Here is a 20216-nt window from a genome sequence, read left to right as displayed (position 1 = left end):
CAGGCATTCTCAACACTCTGACGGCACGTTAATGATCAACCAGCTGACGTCAGATGATTCAGGGGTTTATACCTGCACAGTCACGGACAGCCAGAAGTTTGAAGAACGTCAAATCCAGCTCACGGTTTTTGGTGTGTTTTATATTCTCGATTTTTGTGTATTTGAATAATAAGTACCATATTAGTGCTTCATGTTTTGGAGGAAAATCTAATTGCAATTTTGATTTAAAATAGGATTTAAAAAAAAAGGTTTGGTGGGATTGCTTGCTGGGCCAAAATTATATGATTTTATGTCAACTTGGCTATAAAATAATATTTTTTGTTAATTTTGTTGATTGTTAATATTGTTTTTTTATTTATGTTATTATTTTGTTATTATTTTTATCTTAAATTCTTAGTTTTCAAACATTAAACTTTTATTTTGATGGAAAACCACAGGAGGCTTCTCTTTTGTTGATAAGCTCTTCTCATTACAAGTATGTAGCCTAATGTTTTGTTCCCAAATGCACATTAAATCGACTCAAAACTGTGAGACTGTGGCGGATCATGAGCTACTTCTGTGTAAACGAAGTGCTGCGCTCCACTCTGAAACATCCAGCGCATATATTTATTCAATTAGATCGCAACCTCTTCGATTTTATAACCGCACTAACACATATCAGTTCGTATTTACATATCTAATACGATTTTTGAGACATAAGTGTTGATTGAATGGAAATGTTTTCCATCTAAAAACGTTTTCATTTTCAACACCAAATACAGGCAAATCCACGGACACCTAACACCCAGCTAACAAAGTTAGGTTCTGAGAACGTTTTTATAACGTTCCATTTTGGTTGTGGGAACGTTAATTTAAAATGTTCTAAAAACGTGGAAATGTCCAGTTTGCTTAACGTTGCTGGAACAGTGTCTTAATGTTTGCAGAACGTTGCTGGAACGTTAGCATAATGTTGTTAGAACGTTATCCTAAGGTTAGCATAATGTTGCTGGAACGTTATGAGAACGTTTATCAAACACAAATAACGTGATAAAGACGTTCCGATAACGTTGTTCTAAGAACGTTTTTTATCAACGTAATGAGAACGTTCATCAAATACAAATAACGTGATAAAGACGTTCCGATAACGTTGTTCTAAGAACGTTTTTTATCAACGTAATGAGAACGTTCATCAAATACAAATAACGTGATAAAGACGTTCCAAGAACGTTGTTCTAAGAACGTTTTCTCTCAACGTTACAAGAACGTTAATAACGTTATATGAACGTTCCGAAAACATTATTTTAATAACGTTTTGTCCTAACATTTACACAACTTTTAAAGAACGTTAGTGAATGTTCTGGGATTGTTCCCTGTTAGCTGGGCAGGCGTTAGGACGAGCGTAAAGAGGCGCTTGAGACGCACGAGTCAGCAATATTTCTGATGATTTATTGGTGAAGTTTCAGCACAATGACAAACAGGAGCGCAACATTCAGGGATTGAGATTAACACTCGACTCGCCAAATGTGGGAAAAAATGAACTTTGGCGGGAACCACTGTCCAATCACGAGCCAATCTGGAGTGTTTCTATGTTTACTCCCTTTGCTGGGAAGTTCGTGTAAGCCAAATCAGCGCGGATTTAGCGCAAAAACGCAACTCGAGATCCACATGATAAATTAAATACAGCGTATCACAGAATTTCCAGCATCCGACATGTTCTGTGTGCTGTATTGATCTGTCCGCCTAACACACATTTTTGGTGAAAAAAAAAGTCGTTTTCAAAACTTTACCGGTTTCACTATAAACCGTGATAAAATGTACTGACGGTTAGTATTATCGTTTAAAAATTAATTATCATTAAAACCGTGTTTGATTATCGCGATTTTAATAACTCACTGAATCCTGTCGGCCAGTCTGACGCAGGCGCGCAGCACGCAATATTTTTTTAAATTACTATTCAAGAAGGAATGGCGGAAGGCAGTGACCGTGCTCAGGAGATTTTTCAGCCAAATCTGAGGTGTGGTCATATTTTGGGTTTTACAAAAGTCCTGAGGGAAACTTGATCGAGGATAGTCACCCTGTCTGCCAAACAAAAAGTCACTACAATAGAAACACTTCAAATCTGCCGAGTCGTCTTGTGTGATCATCACCTAAACGCAAGGCAAGTTAACTTTGACCTCAATACCAAAACTACGTCTGGGAAACAATTGGGCACGAAATGTTGTTTTGAGTTGAAACATTTTATGTCACTCACTTGAAATAGACGTCAAGCTTCCGCGAAGAAAAGTTCGTAGCAAGTGGATTTGAGCCAAAGACGAACGAACAACTTCAAACAAGACTTAAGAGTGATATTTTAAGGGATAGTAAAGTATAGATACATCACGTATTAAACCGATTTTATTTTTACCACATAATTACGGGAACATATTGAATTGATAATGAGATTAGCTAATGTTTTAAATCTTACCTGTTTATAAATTCATTTTGTAAAACAATCGTCCAGACAAGATATATCACATCAATATTATCAAACTCTGTAAGCAATAAATCAACTCTGATTTCATTTTTGCAATACAATCAAAAACCGGAGACGCAAGACGGCAAGTTGTGTTTGAATGAAACGAGAGCGCGCGTCCGTTGTGATATGGATGTGCGCTGTGTAATAATGCGTTGCTATTGACGACGGGCATTATAAAGAAGCAAATGCCATAGAATAGAATCTTGCTTAAAAAACTGCATAGAGAGACTTGTTTTATTTGTTGTTTGTTGATTTTCAATTATAAAATGAAATGAAATGTTTTCAGTGTGAGCATCAGTTCTTTTTGAGCACTTTCATAAATTTTTAACAAAAACCGTGATAATATTGATAATCACGATTATTTTGGACACTATAATCGTGATATGAAATTTTCATACCGTCCCATCCCTAAGGGCTATGGATGATCATGAGTTGGTTGAAACGGCTTTGGCCACTACAATGAAAGAGTTAGACTTGTTTTTTTATCTAGAAGAGTTGTTTGAAGACAGCGCTCGAATCTTTCTTTTGCAAGAAGAATGTTTTTGGTGTTTAAGCGAATGAGGCTTATAGTTGTGATTGGTCGTAGTGTTATCCAATTGAGTACAGTGAGATTTTCAAATGCAGTTGGGTGATTTTCATTACTCAATGCCAGACCCTTAATCTTTCGGATTTGGGTCTGGATTTTCAGGCTAGATTCATAGAGAGTAATGATTACTCACAGTGTCCGGTCTCTGTATGCTTGTAATGTTGTGTTGTTTCTTTAGGGGACCTCAGGATCACCAAAGCCCCCACAGACATCGACGTGCCGCAGGGCCGCACTGCTCAGCTGCCCTGTGGAGTAACAGGAGAAAACGTGAAGGTTGGCTGGTCACGGTCAGTTCAGAGAACACGCTTTGTATATCAGTGTGAATGAAGCACATTGTACATCTAACATGACAGCGCCTCATCTCTCTGGACAGGAACGGTGTGCCAGTGCGACCCGACGGGCTTCGTGTGCATGTGTCGGCAGACGGGACGCTCATACTACATAATGTCCAGTCAGTGGATGAGGGGACGTACACCTGCAATGCTTACTCTGGGACGTACTCCGTCAGCGCAGCGGCTGAAGTCCGACTGGCCAAATCCCCTCAACAAGGTCTGTGAAGTGAGGAGAACGAGAAGCTGCGTTTCCATTACAGATTTGCGCAATACTTTTATGATATTATCTAAATGTCTATAAAAAATCTACTGCGAAATGACGAGATTTCTATCAACCAATGTTATGCGACTAAACGTCTTTTTTTCCTCTCCCAAAACTTATGGCAACGAATGTTGGTAGGTTTATGTATATCTCAGCCACCAGACTAGCCATTATTATTAATGGAAGGAGGCGTATGCGTGTATTCCAAGCTTTAATGGCAAGGAAAGACCCTTGTACTATATGATGACTAGGGTTGGGTATCGAGAATCGAGTATCGATTGGAACCGAGACTAACTTTTTGTTTTTCCCGGAATCGTTCAAAAGTGAAAATTTCGATTCCTAGTTTCGATATTCACAGTCCGCTGAGCGGAAGAAGAAACCGCTGAACAACACCAACGAAGAAGCGTCTACCGGAAGTGTTGGCATAACCGCGCGAGTCGAACATGAGTAGCTTACGTCGGCGATCCAAAGTGTGGCTTCACTTTTCTAAAAATAACGAAATCTCGGCAAAATGCAAAATTTGTGACAAAAGGAGTATTTTTACAGAAGGAGTATTTCCTTCAGAAAGGCCGTTGGTTAGCAAGGCTAGCTAAACTTTTTTGACCCTGCCTCTTAAAAGAATCGGAATCGAGAATCATTAGGAACCGGAATCGAAACAAGGAATCGGAATCTGAATCAGAATCGTTCAAATTCAAACGATACCCAACCCTAATGATGACACATAAGAGTGTTTCTCCCTCATTTCTGCTTCAAGTTCTTGATAAACTGTGGCATTTCTTTGTGGTTTAGAATCCAGTATTGCCGTTATATTCTTCTCTTTTATGAGTTTAAAGGAGTTTTAAAAACTGGCTTTTTAAATTTAATTATATTGTTGTCTGAGGTCAGCTTGTGACTTTTGCTTGGTTTTTACATTCAAAAACATCAAAATGAATAAGTAATAGGCTATTTTCTACCTTTGTTTTGAGTCTAGCTGAAAAACGCTGGGTTTTTATGGGCGTCTCGCACTGATGACTTGGAAGTAAAGTTTTTGTTAACACCTTTAATTAGTTAATTGATTAATTGAATTTATTGAATTAATGAATTGAATCTATATTTTCTGTTTTCTTTTCAATTTAAGTAACATTTTTAGCAATTCTGTTAAAAATATTCAAACTATAGTTTTAATTTAGTTTTGGATAACTGAGTTTTGCTTGGTTTTTACATTCAAAAACATCAAAATGAACAAGTAATAGGCTATTTTCTACCTTTGTTTTGAGTCTAGCTTAGAAACGCTGGGTTTGTATGGGCGTCTCGCACTGAAGACTTGGAAGTAAACGCCCACTGCTGTGAGTGGAGAACAGTTTTGCATATTATAATGAGTTTCAACTCACCCGTCGATGCACTTGGGGGAAATTGTTTTGAAAACGTCCAATGTTGTAAAATGGCGACCGGAATGATTCGCCCATACATGTTCGACCCATGTGTCCATGTGTTGCACCATTCCTGTCAGATCCAATACAGAAGGCACAGCACCATTCTTTACTCTTAATCGCTCTGAAAATCCAGTCTTGTTTACAAAACAATCCCCAGTGAAATGAAGCGAACAGACGACGATGTTTTACCTCATCAGCTGGAACGTCATTAAAACTAAAGTTTATCCATGCAGTCCTATTGGGATCCAGAGGAAGCTTATGCAGCGACTGTCTTCTTCCACAACCAGGCGCTGGACAATATTCTGTATTGCTCGGTAGCTCGATCCGGTTTGTCATCACGAGGTAGGCATCTATATTATTTAGCTATGCGTGTAATGCACGAATCAGTGGGCGGGGCCTTTAAGTAGGCATTGATCTTCTTCTGCGGGGGTGGTGTTTTATCCTCTTTGACGTCATAGTTCCCCACTTTTAAAAATGAGTCGTTTGCTGAGGCTGGTGTCAATAAAAGCTTTTATTGGACTAACAAGGACGTTTTCAGTTCTGAAACTTACAGGATATTCTTATAATATGATGACCTCTTAGATGTCAAAAGCTCAAGGAAAATTTGATTTCTCAGTTCATCACCACTTTAAAAAAGAGCTCTGTCTTCTGTCAAAACACACCGCGCCTTCTTTAAAGAGTGATCGACTTTTACAGTACGTACGTCAGGTGACTGTAAATGCCCAAAAACTGTTTCCATTGCAGTTTTGCGAAATATTCCTTTTTCGAATTGCCTGAAAAACCACATTATGCGTGTTTGTGTAACTGACGTGTTTCCATTGGGCGTATTTCGCAATTTGAAGGGCAATGGAAACGTGGCTCTGCAAGTTTTCCACATTTGAAAAGTAGCTATAATAAACAGTTGCTATGCACGCATGATCACCTATACTTGTGAGAGCATTTTAATTTGTTCAATTTTGTGTCTCACTGTCTCTCTGTAGGAGGTCAGGGCTTGCCGGCGGACTGTGTGGATCAGCCTGAGTTGGCGAACTGTAAGCTGATAGTGTACGCGCGCCTGTGCTCCAGCCAGTATTACTCCAGTTTCTGCTGCTCCAGCTGTGCCACATATGCCAGGGACAAAGACAGGCCGAGGCAAATCAGATAGGTCATGTGCAATGAATCCAGCAGCCTCATTGGTCGATTCAGACTCACCTCATGATGTAACATCGGCATCACCGGCTCAGATCAACACTGACCTCAGATCTGCAGCTGGTGTCAGACTGAACTTCACCAAGTCAAACTGATGCATTCAGTATTCCAGCCTCATTCAGATCAGAGTTTATTTATCTTTGTAATATACAGTAACTCCGTGTCCATTTCATTGTGTAACTGTTTTTTTTTTTAAAGAATAAATGAATGTTCGGGATTATTAACACTGTAAAAACAAAAACTGATATCATACAACTTTGGTAGGAAACCCTTTCATGGACTTTAAATGTATAGATTGTAGAGATGCACTGACATTTAGGCAACCTAAAATATTTAGATGAAAATGAATTGAGTGTCGGCTGTGGGAACACTGCTGTTTTCAGTTGATCCTTGAACAAAATTTCACCAAACATTATTTGTTGCCCGTCTCCCATCCAATTATCACAGTACGCTTTGTGCTATGTGATATAAGACAAAGACTGATCTTTCAAATTCTGCCAAATTTATCATGAAATTCAAACAATAAATGTGGTTTTGGTGCTCTTAAATGTGGCGTGACAGATCGCTGTAGTGCCTCAGTTTAAGCGTCTCGTGAGCCGATCATCTCTTCCTCTTTATTACTACTGTACAAGTAGTTACAGCACACCAAATATAATTATGAATGAAGGAGTGTTGAAAGATACAGTCCAACTTTAATCATGTCTCATCTGATCACTCAGACCGCAGAAAGACAAAAACAAAACAGCTTATAAACATATATGTCCCAAAAAGTCACATTTACCTCAGAAAAGCCATTCAATGACCATAACAGCTAATATAACATAACACATAATTCTAGAGGACCGTTTTGATAAATATGTTAGCTATATTACATATTCTTCTTTGTATTTTTACTTATAGACCATAGACCTGCATTATATGATTGACAGACAAGAACGGTTTGACCTAAAAATATCAAATTTAAAACTACTGCGGAAACAAAGACACCAGGCATATTCGATGCCTTTGAGGTAACCTAAAACATACCAAAATTTCATTTCAAAGTGAACTATCCCTTTAACCTGATGTATTTTCATGACAGCCACCAATGTGTTAAATGTTTATATTTTAACTACGAATGGGAGTTGGCTATAAACATTAATTATTTATAACAATAAAAAGTTTATATAAAACTGCCATGACAAACTGCAATTTAATTGTTTATATGCAACTCAGTTTATATGCGAGTGTTAATTGTTAAAGGTGCATTGCGCAAGTCTCTTGAGTTTTTGCAGAACTACGCCCCCTATGGTGACAAGCGAAACTGCAAACAGAAGTGTGCACGCTCATGTACCACACACACACATGCACGCTCGCACGAGCTGTTCATAACCAAAGGAGCATCAGCCGCACAAATCTTTTGTTACAGTCATAATGTCTTCAGAGGTAATAAAGTTATAAATCGGCAAGTCATTTAAAATATATGAAAGGAAAGGTATCTGACATATGTTTGTGTGAGGGTGAAACGAGGGTGGTAGAAAACTTCGGTTTTTGTTTCCATCTATCTCCATGTTGAACTGTTTTATGTGTTTACTGTATCCACTTATGATTGTATTATTATGGAAACACGTTCATGAACGATATAAGTTATTGCTTTGACCCATTTGAGCCCTAGAGCCGACCGGAGATCTCTCCGTTTGTTGAAAGCTTCCCGATGTCGACTCTCGTCTTATTCCGACGCCTGGCGCTAGACAACAGTTGTATTTTCTTTATCTGACGTGGAGTTTGCGTTGGGGTTTGGAATGAACTACAAGCCGGTCTCTTTGAATCCATCTTCTACTTTTGTTGAAAGTTGACTAAAGGTGTGTCGCTCGAGTTGTCTTCTCTGATACGGAGAATGGCGGCGAATACACAAACCTAGACATAGCCAGGCAAGCGTGAACGCGCATTATGTCGCGCCCAGTCTCAAACTCCGTCCCGAATCCCTCTTGTTTATTTTACTGTACAGGATTATAGGCGATCGCAGTGATCAGAAAAGGGCTCATTCAGCCCGTCAGGCGATTGTTTAATCATGTATGGGTTCGAAAAACGGGTATTTTTAACATGAATTGTTGCCCAATGCACCTTTAAATACATTTGATTGACTAATACACAAATTTGAATTTTGATTTCCATTTCAGTGATTCAGTATATATGATTTTGATGCATCTCTAGTTTGATTTTTGATTTTGATTTCTGTTTAAATACTAATGCCAAAGAAAGTCAAATAAGTGATCATGACACATAAACCAGTAGGCCTAAAAACCAAAGAAGGGTCATTTTCATTGAACACTTGTCCTGATTGGGCAGTATGGCTTTGAGCTGCTCACAAACTACCCTATGTCACAACCAATTCGTACGAGTGATTAAAAAGTGGCTAATTCGTACGACCTCATTCGTACGAATTTATACCATTGGCGGATTCGTAAAATATGTACGATTTAGCAAAATCGTACTAATTTGTACGAGTGAGGTCGTATGAATTGTTACGAATTAGCCACTTCGTAAAATTTGTATGAATTCCCGTGAGATCGGGTTGGAACATGAACTATTCAGTTTATCGTGAGTGACATGGATGAACTTTTCTTATGTCTAACATGAAGGAATGTCTTCTTGACAGAAAGCTGGAACTGGTTGGGTTTCCTGTGCGTCTGTTCTCATTACATACGTCGATAGCTCATTTACTTGTTTGTTTGAGATCATTTTGCTATTTAATAACCATGATAACTCTGTTGAATGAAGAAATAAACATTTAGACATTATGAATACAAAATGCTTGTGGATATTATTATATGCAGATACAGTATGATTATTTTGCCAAGACATTTTTTATACATGATGTATTGTTTTTGCTAAATCATGACTTAGAACTGAGAGTGAAGACTTGTGTGCATCATCTTCTGCATAGGATCCTGCTGTGTTTTCTCTCAGCTTCCTCTCGTTCCTCCTCGCAGTGCATTTAGAGGATGATTCTTCATGATGATCAGTGTCTACGTCATGGGCTGGACAACAAAGGAGCTAGAACCATAGACATAGATACAAAGCTAAATGTCTCACGGCGGAGTATTTATCGTCATCACCGGTGGCCATCTTGTCACAGACAGGCTTTCTGGCGGGCTCTGTGGGATCTGATGTAAGAAATACTCTTATCTCATCGAAATCTTGACGGATTTACAAACGGTTTGGTTTCTTACTTAACATGGCTATAATTCTGGATGATTATTTATTAATACACTTATTATTCATAAGTATACAGTATCATAACTACATCTCTGCCGTTTATAACAAACCAGACCGTTTGAAAATCGGTAGAAAATTGAGAAAGTTATGGTGATATAAAAAGTACATTCACCATTAAAACAATGTTACCAGTGAGCGAGCTGCCTGTGACAAGATGGCCGCCAGGTGCTGACGTCAACCTCCATTGGCCAGCAGCGCGAACGAGATATCTAGCCTTTATACAGATCTCTATGGCTAGAACTACTAAAATAACTAGCTTCCGGCAGACGCCCGTACACATCGATACACGAGGCAATTTTTTGAGCAATGTTACTGGGCAATGTTCCATTAGACGGGAAACCAGGAAACGAGGTGTACAGCCGTCTGCCGGAAGCTAGTTATTTTAGTCGATAAAGTTTTAAATATGGATATTTTTTCTTACACTAATGCATCGCTTCACTTATTTCTTAACCCCCTGAGATGCATGGTATATAAGGAATACTGTAGATGCACTTTAAAGGAGTACTTCACTTTAAAAAAAAAAACTTTTGCTGATAATTTACTCACCCCCATGTCATCCAAGATGTCCATGTCTTTCTTTCTTCAGTCGAAAAGAAATTAAGGTTTTTGTGAAAACATTCCAGGATTTTCTCCATAAATTGGACTTCAATGGGAACCAAACGATTCAAGGTCCAAAAGACAGTTTCAGTGCAAACTGTTCAAAGGGCTTTAAACGATTCCAGACGATGAATAAGGGTCTTATCAAGCGAAACAATCGCTCATTAAAAAAAAAAAAGTTAAAGTTTTATAAGTTCAAATGGTCGCCTTGCTCTGTTCTGTGATGCGCGTTCGTGACTCTCCTGTTCGAATTCGTTCATCAAAATGAACAAATCTGTTCCCGAGTCAATTCGTTCATTTCATTTTTTGAATGAACCAAATGACACGAAAAAAGATTCCTTTTTTAAAAAACCTTAATTTCTTTTTGACTGAAGAAAGAAGGACATGGACATCTTGGATGACATGATGGGGGTGTGTAAATTATCAGCAAAAGTTTTTTTAAAAAAGTGAACTACTCCTTTAATGGACTTCCAAAATCATCTAGCCGTTCACTGCCATTATTAAACATTTTTATTGTGATATGTTATCGTATATAAAATTAATTAGTGGCTCATTGAACAAAAAGGCTAACGAGAAATATTTGTATTACTTACAATTTGTTTGAATGTATGTGATACCCCCTGGCAAGGGTAATATTAGGTTGTATGTTTTGTATACTTTGTATACTGCTGTTTACATTTGAGCACTTAGGCTAATTTAATTCACAAGATGGCTCCCGATTTAATCTCACTTGTTCCTTTTTAACACGCACTTTCCTCGGATTTTAATAATAAAATTGTTCTGAACGAATCTCATATTCTAGACATGTCAACATTAAATTTGTAACTATTTATTAAATCAGATTCGATGTGCTCATGCACTCATATGCGCGTGTACGTGTTATACGTGCGCATTTTAGTTGCTATAGTTACGCGTTTTATGAATTGTGCATTTATTTACACTTGAACCGATCGCTTTCTGTTGGTTGAGAGACGAGGCGAATGAACAGACTTGCAGAGGATGTTCTGTGCGAAACTTGAGACTTTAAAGTCGTTTTCTGGAAACAGCAACAGCGGAGAGGAGACTTTTCTTCAAGACGAACATCGGAGGATAACTTACATCCTTTATATAACTTTATAACTTTATATAACTTATAGTTTTATTATTGAAAGTTTCATAATTTCTGAGAATACTTTTCATTGTATTGTTCTTTGCTTATTTTAGGAGTTTATTTTATTTTTTTTTTATTTTTTTTTATTTTTTTATTTTATTTGTTTTACTGTTTATTTTTAGGAGAATATTTCTGAGATTTGTGCTTTATTGTATTGTATTTTGTGTTTTAATTTGTATTGTTTTATTGCAGCTTGGAGGAGGTCGATGGCTGATAGAGGAGGTGAGTGCTTCAGTTTTTTATGTATGGTTTATGGTGTGATGTTGTACAATGACTGACTACATTAATGTGAAGAACCCATTTGATCACATTTATTTGATTCCTTGCATGTGAAATAAACTTTTGGATTTTAAACTGAAGTAATCATTGGTAATTGACCACTGACATTGATTATTATTATTATTAACACATTACTAACTATGTGATGTGTAATATTTTCCATCCTCAGGCCGCCCCAGACCCCGGAGAGCTGCTTTCTCTCAGACGGCTGGTCAGGAGGTTTGGAGACCCGGTTCTGATGACCGTGATCAGGATCCGCTGCCAGACCCGACACAGATCCGGGATCTTCCTGGATATTTAACATCTCTCTCTTCTGAGTTTTCTGTGTCTGTGTCCCCAGGTCAGGTTCACTGGACGAGTGTGAAGCAGAACCCAGATGACGGACGTCCGTCCACTTCATCTACACACTCTCGCAGAGGTCAGAATAGCCTTATAACAAAGAAGTAAAGGCTTAGTTTCTATTTTTATTTTTAATGACTGATTTGTCATTGAAAATAGAAAGTTAAAGTAACGGTAACACTTTATTTTGATGGTCCCTTTTGAACATTCTGTTGACTATAAGTACATTTTCAACCAGTCATGTCAACTTATTCTAACCCTACCAGTCTACTAATACTCTACTAATACTCTCCTGATACTCTACTAATACTCTCCTGATACTCTCCTGATACTCTACTAATACTCTCCTGATACTCTACTAATACTCTACTAATACTCTACTACTACTTTCCTGATACTCTACTGATACTCTCCTGATACTCTACTGATACTCTAGTGAGAGTTAGTGGACATGTAGGTGCAATGTGTTATTAATAGACAACTGAATATCTTAAAGGGACCAGAGTAAAGTGAAACCAAAGTAACAATATGATGTGACCACTGACATTAATTATTAATATTATAAAACAAAAACAGTGTTTGATGTGTGAAATGTTCATCCTCAGGCGGCTCCAGGTCCTGGGGAACTGCTTCCACAGATTCTTCTCTGGGCATCCCGTCGTCCTCAGCTTTGTCCCTCTCTGTGGTCCGTGTGTTGAGGAGGTGTAGAGAGTCGTTGAGTCTGAGCAGCCGAGGCTCCTACAGCGTCGAGTGGAGGCGGAGTGGCGATGGATCGGAGAGCCCAAACCAACAGGGTTTGTCCAGGTCCGTTAGCCTCGAAGCGTTTCTGTGTTCTCCGCTGCCGGGTCAAGTTTCTGTCGAGCCACCAGAGACTCCAGAGACTGGCCGAACTGCTCAGGGTGCCGTGGAGGCTTCTCCAGCGAACAAGAGCTCAACAGGTGACACTGAGGAAACTCTACACATACAGATTTTGCTCTTTCATGCATAACTGAGTCAAGTTTTTAACGTTAATGTCCATAAAAACTTCGTAAATTTTGCTGAAATTTTCTTCCTGATTTAAAAAAAAAACAACATAGGGAAACCTAATTATTTATATATATATATTAATTGGATGTTCATCTAACATTTTCAGAACACTTTGCGAACATTCAAAAGTAACGTTCACATAATGCAAATTATCAAAATATAATGTGCCTTTAAAAGATAAAACATTTTTGAAACGTTCAGGCAACATTTAGAAATAATGTTTTCTTAGTTTAATGTGAATGTTAGCAAAACGTTCTCAATAAGACACACTGACACACGCACAGAAAGCCAGAATACGATCCAGAAAATCATTTCACCACTTATTTCTAATTATTATTTTTTTAGATAAGACTTTAACACAGTAAAATGTAAGTTATGTCATCATTATATGATTGCTTAATTTGACGTCAGAGATGTGTCTAATAGTTGTTTTCAATGGTTCACTTCAGGAAAAGCTCCAGACCGCAGGAAGAGGAGAAGAGCTGGTGGTTTCAGGCTCTGGAAGGCGATGAAGTGTGTTTTCTGCTGCTGTTCCTGCAGTGTTGGGAATGTTGTGGAGCCTTTCGTTGATCCTGAACCATCATCACCTGCTCCAGATCACTCCGGCGTCGAGCCAAATGACGGTCAGTCCACACTCACAACATTTTTCTAACAGTGTCTTATAAATAAGGCTTGTCTTTAGAGAATATTAATATTATTTCCCCCATTATAATATTATTTTCTCGACCCACACTGATATTTCAAATAAAACAATGGATCTAGCAAGCTAATACTTTTCTCCTATTTTTCAGAGTCCTTTGAGTCTCTCTATAACGTGGATAGGATGATTGGATCCGGAGGATTTGGCAGGGTGTTTCTGGGAACACGCAAGTTTGATGGCAAACAGGTCAATCTCACTGAACTGTACAAACATTTTGCTCTTGCAAAACACATTTAAAACAATTTACAGATGGTTTAATACTTCGTGCCGTCGGGCGTTTGAATACTGTTACTGGTATTGAAACTGTTTTTGTTTGTTTTGCAGGTTGCCATCAAGCGGATGAGCAAGATCGACAACAACCGTTATCTTGATATTGTAAGTTGGCCAAAGCCTGAGTGTGTGTTGAGTTGTTTAAGTGCAGATGACAGTAGATAAGGTGTAAATGTGGGAACTTTGAGCTGGAAAGGCTCTTTTGGCTTGATATTTTTACCCAGCTAACCTTCTGTCTGCTACTCCTCTCTAGCCCGGGCATCCCGAACCTCTGGTGACAGAAGTGGCGCTGCTGATGATGATGAGGCGAGAACCCGTAAGCCCCTTCGTCATCCGACTCTACGAGTGGTTTGAACATCCGAGAGAATTCACTCTGGTTATGGAGTATCCTGATCCCTGCGAGAGCTTGCTGGACTTCATCAATCGTCATCACGGAGTGTCTGAACCAACAGCACGGGTCATCATGAGACAGGCTGTGCTGGCAGTGCAACACTGCATCGAGCGCGGGGTTTTCCACAATGACATTCATGCGCAGAACTTCCTGTTGAAGAAAACCCCGGTACAGCTCAAGCTGATAGACTTTGGGTGCGGTCAGCTGTTTAGTAGCGGCGGCTACGACAGCAAAATATACATCGGTGAGCATTCTGGGAGTGTGGAAACCTGAATGCAGTGATTTCATAATTATTTGATGCTGTGAAAGAAAAAAGCTCAACAATGTGCAAATGTCTTGCTTACAGGATTACCGAGTTACTGCCCACCTGAAGTCTTGACAGAGCCTCGGTTCCACGCCGTCCCAGCAAACGTCTGGGCTCTAGGAGTGTTGCTGTACCAGATGGTGAACGCGTGCGCTCCTTTTCACACGAGAAGAGAAATCACACTCGCCAAAGTTACATTTCTGAACCGCAGCTTATCCAGAAGTGAGTGAATAATATTGATAACATTGATAAACACACACAGAAAGCAAAGGCTTTGACCAGAAACAGTTAAAGGCGAAGTATGGAAGTGGTTTTATAGCTCAACGTATAGCGAGAGCCATGGGGAAAGAAATGCAGACGTGAAAGATTAAACCTTCAAAGATTAAACTGGTCATGAACACGTCAACGTGAAAAGGCACATTTTCATAAAGACAAATGCAACACAACTAAAAGTGTTACTAATATGTCGGGCCTGAAACATGCCTTCACGAGAACCAGTAAGAGCCGCGTTTGAGATGTTTCAGTCGGGGGAGACGCGACGCTCGGAAGGGGCCGTTGCAAGGTTTTGTGAAAATATGCTTTATTTTGTCATTTATTCCACTCGCTGTTACTAGTGTCGCAGAAACGACATACTTCACTTTTAAACTAAAGATAAGGAACATTTGAATCATGTTTTAGATGCTGTGTTCATAGATGCCATGACTAACCAGCTCTCTCCTTATTCAAATGTGTACAGAGTGCAGGGATCTGATTAGCCAGTGTCTGTCCCGGGATCCAACTAAACGGCCCACGTTAGAGCAGATGTTACAGCATAAATGGATTAGTAATGATCGACAGTAGATTGGAGAAGTTCAGGAGATTCACTCGATCAGTTTCAGGTGTGAGGAAGTGGAACAGACAGAGGAGGATTATTATCTTTTGCCTGAAATTGAGATTTTCAAGTTTGTGTTCATTGTAATGTTCTTGTAATAGTCAAGTCAGCTTTATTTATATAGCGCTTTATCCTAGACAGATTGTTTTAAAGCAGCTTGACGGTATAAACAGGAAAATAACAGAATCAGTGATGCAAACAGAGTTCAATTCTGTTCTCGCTCTTAAAAATCATTCATGAGTTGACTTGTTCATATAATCTTTGTGTTGGACAGGAAATAACATCCTTGCTGAGACTCGACCCGAAGCCTGAAGTCCAACACCATCCTGACAGAAACTCAGAGCCGGTCCACGTCTGAGCGAGAACATGAGAAACTGCAAGACTGGAAGAAGTCATCGAGTCCTCACACACACACACTTTTGATTCGTTTCAAACGTCGAGACGAGTCATCTTTATTTATATAGGGCCTTATTTATGACCAATCTGTATATATGACCAGTCTGTATATGGGCCAAAGACTAGACATTTGTGTCCGCATCACATTTAATTTACAAAAGTAATTTTATATAAATAACCCTGTTATACTGCAGGGCTGCTGAATGCTTCATTACGGAGGCGTATTGCATTCACTGGAAGAAAAAAAAAATCTACTCTGTTTTTATGAATTAACACGTTAATTATCTCAGAATTACGAGATCATTTTTCATGGGAAAAAGTTTTTGCTCCGTTTTTCTAAATTAACGAGTTAATTTTTCATTAGAAAAAAAAAAGTTTTGCTCTGTTTTTCTGAATTAAAAAAATGTCCTTGAAAAATTAACTTGTTAATTCAGAAAAACAGAGTAAAAACTTTATTTCCATGACAAAATTATCTCGTAATTCTGAGATAATTAACTTACTAAATAATTAGTAAATAATAAATAAATTAATAAATTATTTTCAAACAATTATTTTCAGGGAAACGCACGGCTAAAGTAGTTTCAGGCAGGTTTGACCGCATTATAGCTCCATATCACTGCGCGTCGTTAACTGTAATAACGGAAAATAGGAGACAATTCATAACGAGAGAAAACATGCAGCCCCATGCACTCGATCTGCGATTTTCAATGTCTAACTTCAAAATCAATGGACACATACAGTTTGATTTTAATAAATAGTTAGTTAGTTAGTAGTTTATTTTGAACATGTAGAAAACATAAAATAAAATAAAAAATATACAAACATTAATTCATTTATAAAAATAATAAAAAAATAGTTATAATAAAAAAAATTAGTAATAATAAAAATAATAGTTATATAAGGTAATGTGCTTCTCGGCACAAACTTCCAAAATTAATATAGTTTATTCAAATTAGCAATTCCCATGCTCAAAAAGAAGTTCATTACAAACTTTTCAGGTCCTACCCCTTCCTCAATTTTTATCATTTAGTTAAATACAAAACAATTTGACGCTTCTCTTATACATACGTCTTTACATAGACTGTATATCAACTGACCTACTGTTCACATAAACCCATTCATTCACATAGAAACAAATGCATACCTACATGCATGCAATACTATACTATTGTACAATACTATCGCCTCGAGGCCTTTTCATATTCATTTAATATCTTCAGTTTAAATAGTTTTTTGAATTCACTCATGGTTGTAAATGATTTCATCTCATCAAATAAAGTATGTAGTCCTATCTATAATAAATAGAAATAGAAAATTAAACTGAATAGGCTATGTAAATAAATGAATAGTCCTGCTGCGCGGATTTTCGTAATTATTCCAGATAATATAACAAATAAATAAATATTGATAGGCTTACTTGTTAAAATGGCTTTGTGTGTTTCATTTATTGGGTTATCTACTGTCAATTATAAAACAAGAATGAAGAAATTGATTAAAACGAATTTAATTAATAAATAATTAATAATATTGAAGCACATGTTTCTCAGTCTCATTATTTCAACATATCTCTCTCTCTCTCTCTCTCTCTCTCTCTCTCTCTCTCTCTCTCTCTCTCTCTCTCTCTCTCTCTCTCTCTCTCTAATAACTGCATTAATAACTGCATAAAGCCGGGACACACTTAGGCCTACTAAGGCCAGTTATGGATACGGCTCGTCGCACAACTGTTTTCGACAGCAAGAATGGTTTGTTCGGGTGTACTTCACCTGGTTATCGTGTTCTCGGGTGAGTTTAGCTGGATGGGCCTGATTTCAGCTGTGGGCCAAATTGGATCTGGTGTAATATCTTTGATTCTGGAGCTGAGAAGATTTCAGCGCTTGACCAGATCAGCTCAACAAGCCGTTGACAAGATTATAACGCGCTGAGATCCACAGTCGAGGAAACTGAGAGAACTGGGGGAACGAATCACTAATCAATAAGGAATGAATAATGACTAAAAATAATGACACCTATTTATTGTTTAGTGTTTTAATGTAGGCTACTCAAATGACTGAATGTGACACTTCTCTGGTCCATTATGTCTGTGTAAACTGGCTTTAAACTACAGCCGTTTGAGCAAACTCCAGTAGGCTATCACTGAAGTTCAACAGAAGAGAGAAGATCCTTCTGCATCGTCATCTTTCATCTTCAAGAGTGCATGTGATTATTTACTGTAAAATAACAGATTACTGATCACCGTCAAATCAGGCAACACGCGCAATAGAAACCTTATCTAGTATATTGTAGACTTTCTATATCTGATCACACTTCTTTTTAGATTCACTCTAGTTCATGTCACTTGTTTAGGCACTTAGTAGGCCCCTTCTGTCTCGAAAGACAATGGCTGAACCTTCTTTATCTTTTTCAGTCAATTTTGTTTGTTGGTCTCTGCCGCAATTCAGGCAGACAAAGCTTTTGTCCTTCAACTGCTGGAGTCTCTTCACTTCTCCTCCATATCAACATTGTCCTCTTGGTATTTTTGATCAACAGCAGCAATCCAGTTTTGTTACTGTTCCGAGTTACAGTCTAAATCAACCATTACAAGGAGTTCTCCAACCCAACAGCTCGGTCTCAAGAACTGCCAGGGACTTTCTGGAAAACAGTCCCATTAAAGTCGCTCTTGAAGATGTAAAGTGTTCAAAGTGATACTGGAGTTTGCTCAAATGGCTGTAGTTTAATAACTTTGATATGAATGTTATCCTCAACTTTTGTCATATGATGTTAAAAATGTTATGATGCTATGGAATTCTGTAGAGCATTATAACATTTGTGTCTCTTTGTCACATGTCTGTCCTGTCTTGACTTGTTAGCACATGGGTGTTTTGTTATGTTGAGCCATGTGCTCCTGTTATTGTTGATCCCTCCCCCTTGTTACCTGATTAGTGTTTGAGTTATTCCACCTGTTGCCTTTTGATTTGTTCCCTATTTAAGTCTCCTCTTGTTTGCTGTCTTTGTCGGATCTTTGTCTTATGTCTCCCCTGGTCCTCGATGTGTTTGTGGTCAGTGTATTGTGTTTCAGTAATGTTTTATGAAGTATGTTTTCCCCCTTGTGGGTTTTTGTTTTGTGTTTTTATTTATTAATAAATATTCCCCTTCTGCTGCGTTTGAGTCCTCCCCTTCACTTAACCGTTAACCGTGCCGTGACACTCTTGAAATGTTGCATATTTTTAATAAACTTAAAAAAAAATATCATAAATAGGCGTTTTTGTTTGGTCTTGCTTTGGGATCCTTTGTTAATTGGGATTTCTTGTCTTTTTTCTTATTCAATAACAAATACAAAAACAAGAGAAAACCACAAAAAATGTTAAATCAGCTTAAATGTTTTACATCGTGACAGAGTCTTACATTTACATACAGTCTTACTTACATTTTATGTCTTCAAACTCTTTCTTAAACATAAAAAAGAAGGCTTTTTCTCTGAAAATTTACATTTGTGATTATAACATTTGGCAAGAAAAGGTAGTAATTTAAATACAAGTTTAAAATGAGAAGGGTCTAATATCAGAAAGTATTTGTGGCTTCTACAGAAGTTTGAGATACACACAAAGTTTGAAAAGTCAATCAAAAATCAAAAATAGCAAAACGCCATTCTCACACAGTCTCAAAACACATGATTGTCTCTTCATAATGACAAAATGAGCACATGGGGGAATGTTAGCCTACTCAATTTAGCAAGTTTATAGTTAACTGGGTAGCAATTGTAAAAAAATAAATAAATAAATAAATAGTGGATTTCTCCACCACGACAACTAACCGGTTTGATGACGCATTAGTGACACTGAAAGCTGATTGGACTTGATGGATATGCGGGAAAGGGCTAATTTTAATTCACAAGATGATTCCCGACGGATTTACTAATAAAACTGTTCTGCACGAATCTCATATACAGGACATGTCAACATTAAATTTGTAGCTATTTATTAAATCAGATTCGATGTGCTCATGCACTCTGCCCATATGCGTGTGTACGTGTTATGTTACGTGCACATTTTAGTTGCTATAGTTACGCGTTTTATGAATTGTGCATTTATTTACACTTGAACCGATCGCTTTCTGTTGGCTGAGAGACGAGGCGAATGAACAGACTTGCAGAGGATTTTCTGTGCGAAACTTGAGACTTTAAAGTCGTTTTCTGGAAACAGCAACAGCGGAGAGGAGACTTTTCTTCAAGACGAACATCGGAGGATACATCCTTTATATAACTTCATATATAACTTTACATAACTTATAGTTTTATTATTGAAAGTTTCATAATTTCTGAGAATACTTTTCATTTTATTGTTCTTTGCTTATTTTAGGAGTTTTTTGTTTTGTTTTATTTTTAT

The 20216-nt window shown here is 37.8% G+C and overlaps 2 protein-coding genes across 3 annotated transcripts in view; both read left to right on the top strand.

Moving 5' to 3' along the window:
* The window catches only part of paplna (papilin a, proteoglycan-like sulfated glycoprotein), a 90448-nt gene extending 81367 nt beyond the window's left edge, over positions 1 to 9081 (top strand). For both annotated transcript variants that reach the window (XM_089120035.1, XM_039651071.2), the window contains 4 exons: positions 4 to 131; positions 3259 to 3367; positions 3454 to 3629; positions 6067 to 9081. In XM_089120035.1, the coding sequence (XP_088976161.1) occupies positions 4 to 131; positions 3259 to 3367; positions 3454 to 3629; positions 6067 to 6230 (577 nt within the window). In that variant the 3' untranslated portion in view covers positions 6231 to 9081. The remainder of the gene's footprint in view (positions 1 to 3; positions 132 to 3258; positions 3368 to 3453; positions 3630 to 6066) is intronic.
* Positions 9082 to 11101: 2020 nt separating this feature from the next.
* On the top strand, positions 11102 to 15895 carry LOC148973444 (uncharacterized). Its single transcript, XM_089120034.1, has 9 exons — positions 11102 to 11501; positions 11728 to 11976; positions 12503 to 12835; positions 13373 to 13546; positions 13715 to 13809; positions 13948 to 13998; positions 14147 to 14528; positions 14631 to 14810; positions 15734 to 15895. Exons 1-9 carry the CDS (start codon positions 11486 to 11488, stop codon positions 15769 to 15771), a joined length of 1518 nt encoding a protein of 505 aa, XP_088976160.1. The 5' UTR covers positions 11102 to 11485; the 3' UTR covers positions 15772 to 15895.
* Positions 15896 to 20216: the final 4321 nt, after the last annotated feature.

The sequence above is a fragment of the Pimephales promelas genome, chromosome 15, assembly GCF_988280905.1.
Source record: "Pimephales promelas chromosome 15, fPimPro1.hap1.1, whole genome shotgun sequence".
NCBI lineage: Eukaryota > Metazoa > Chordata > Actinopteri > Cypriniformes > Leuciscidae > Pimephales > Pimephales promelas.
Note: the sequence above shows the minus strand (reverse complement) of the source record. Positions and strands in the feature narration are given on the sequence as shown.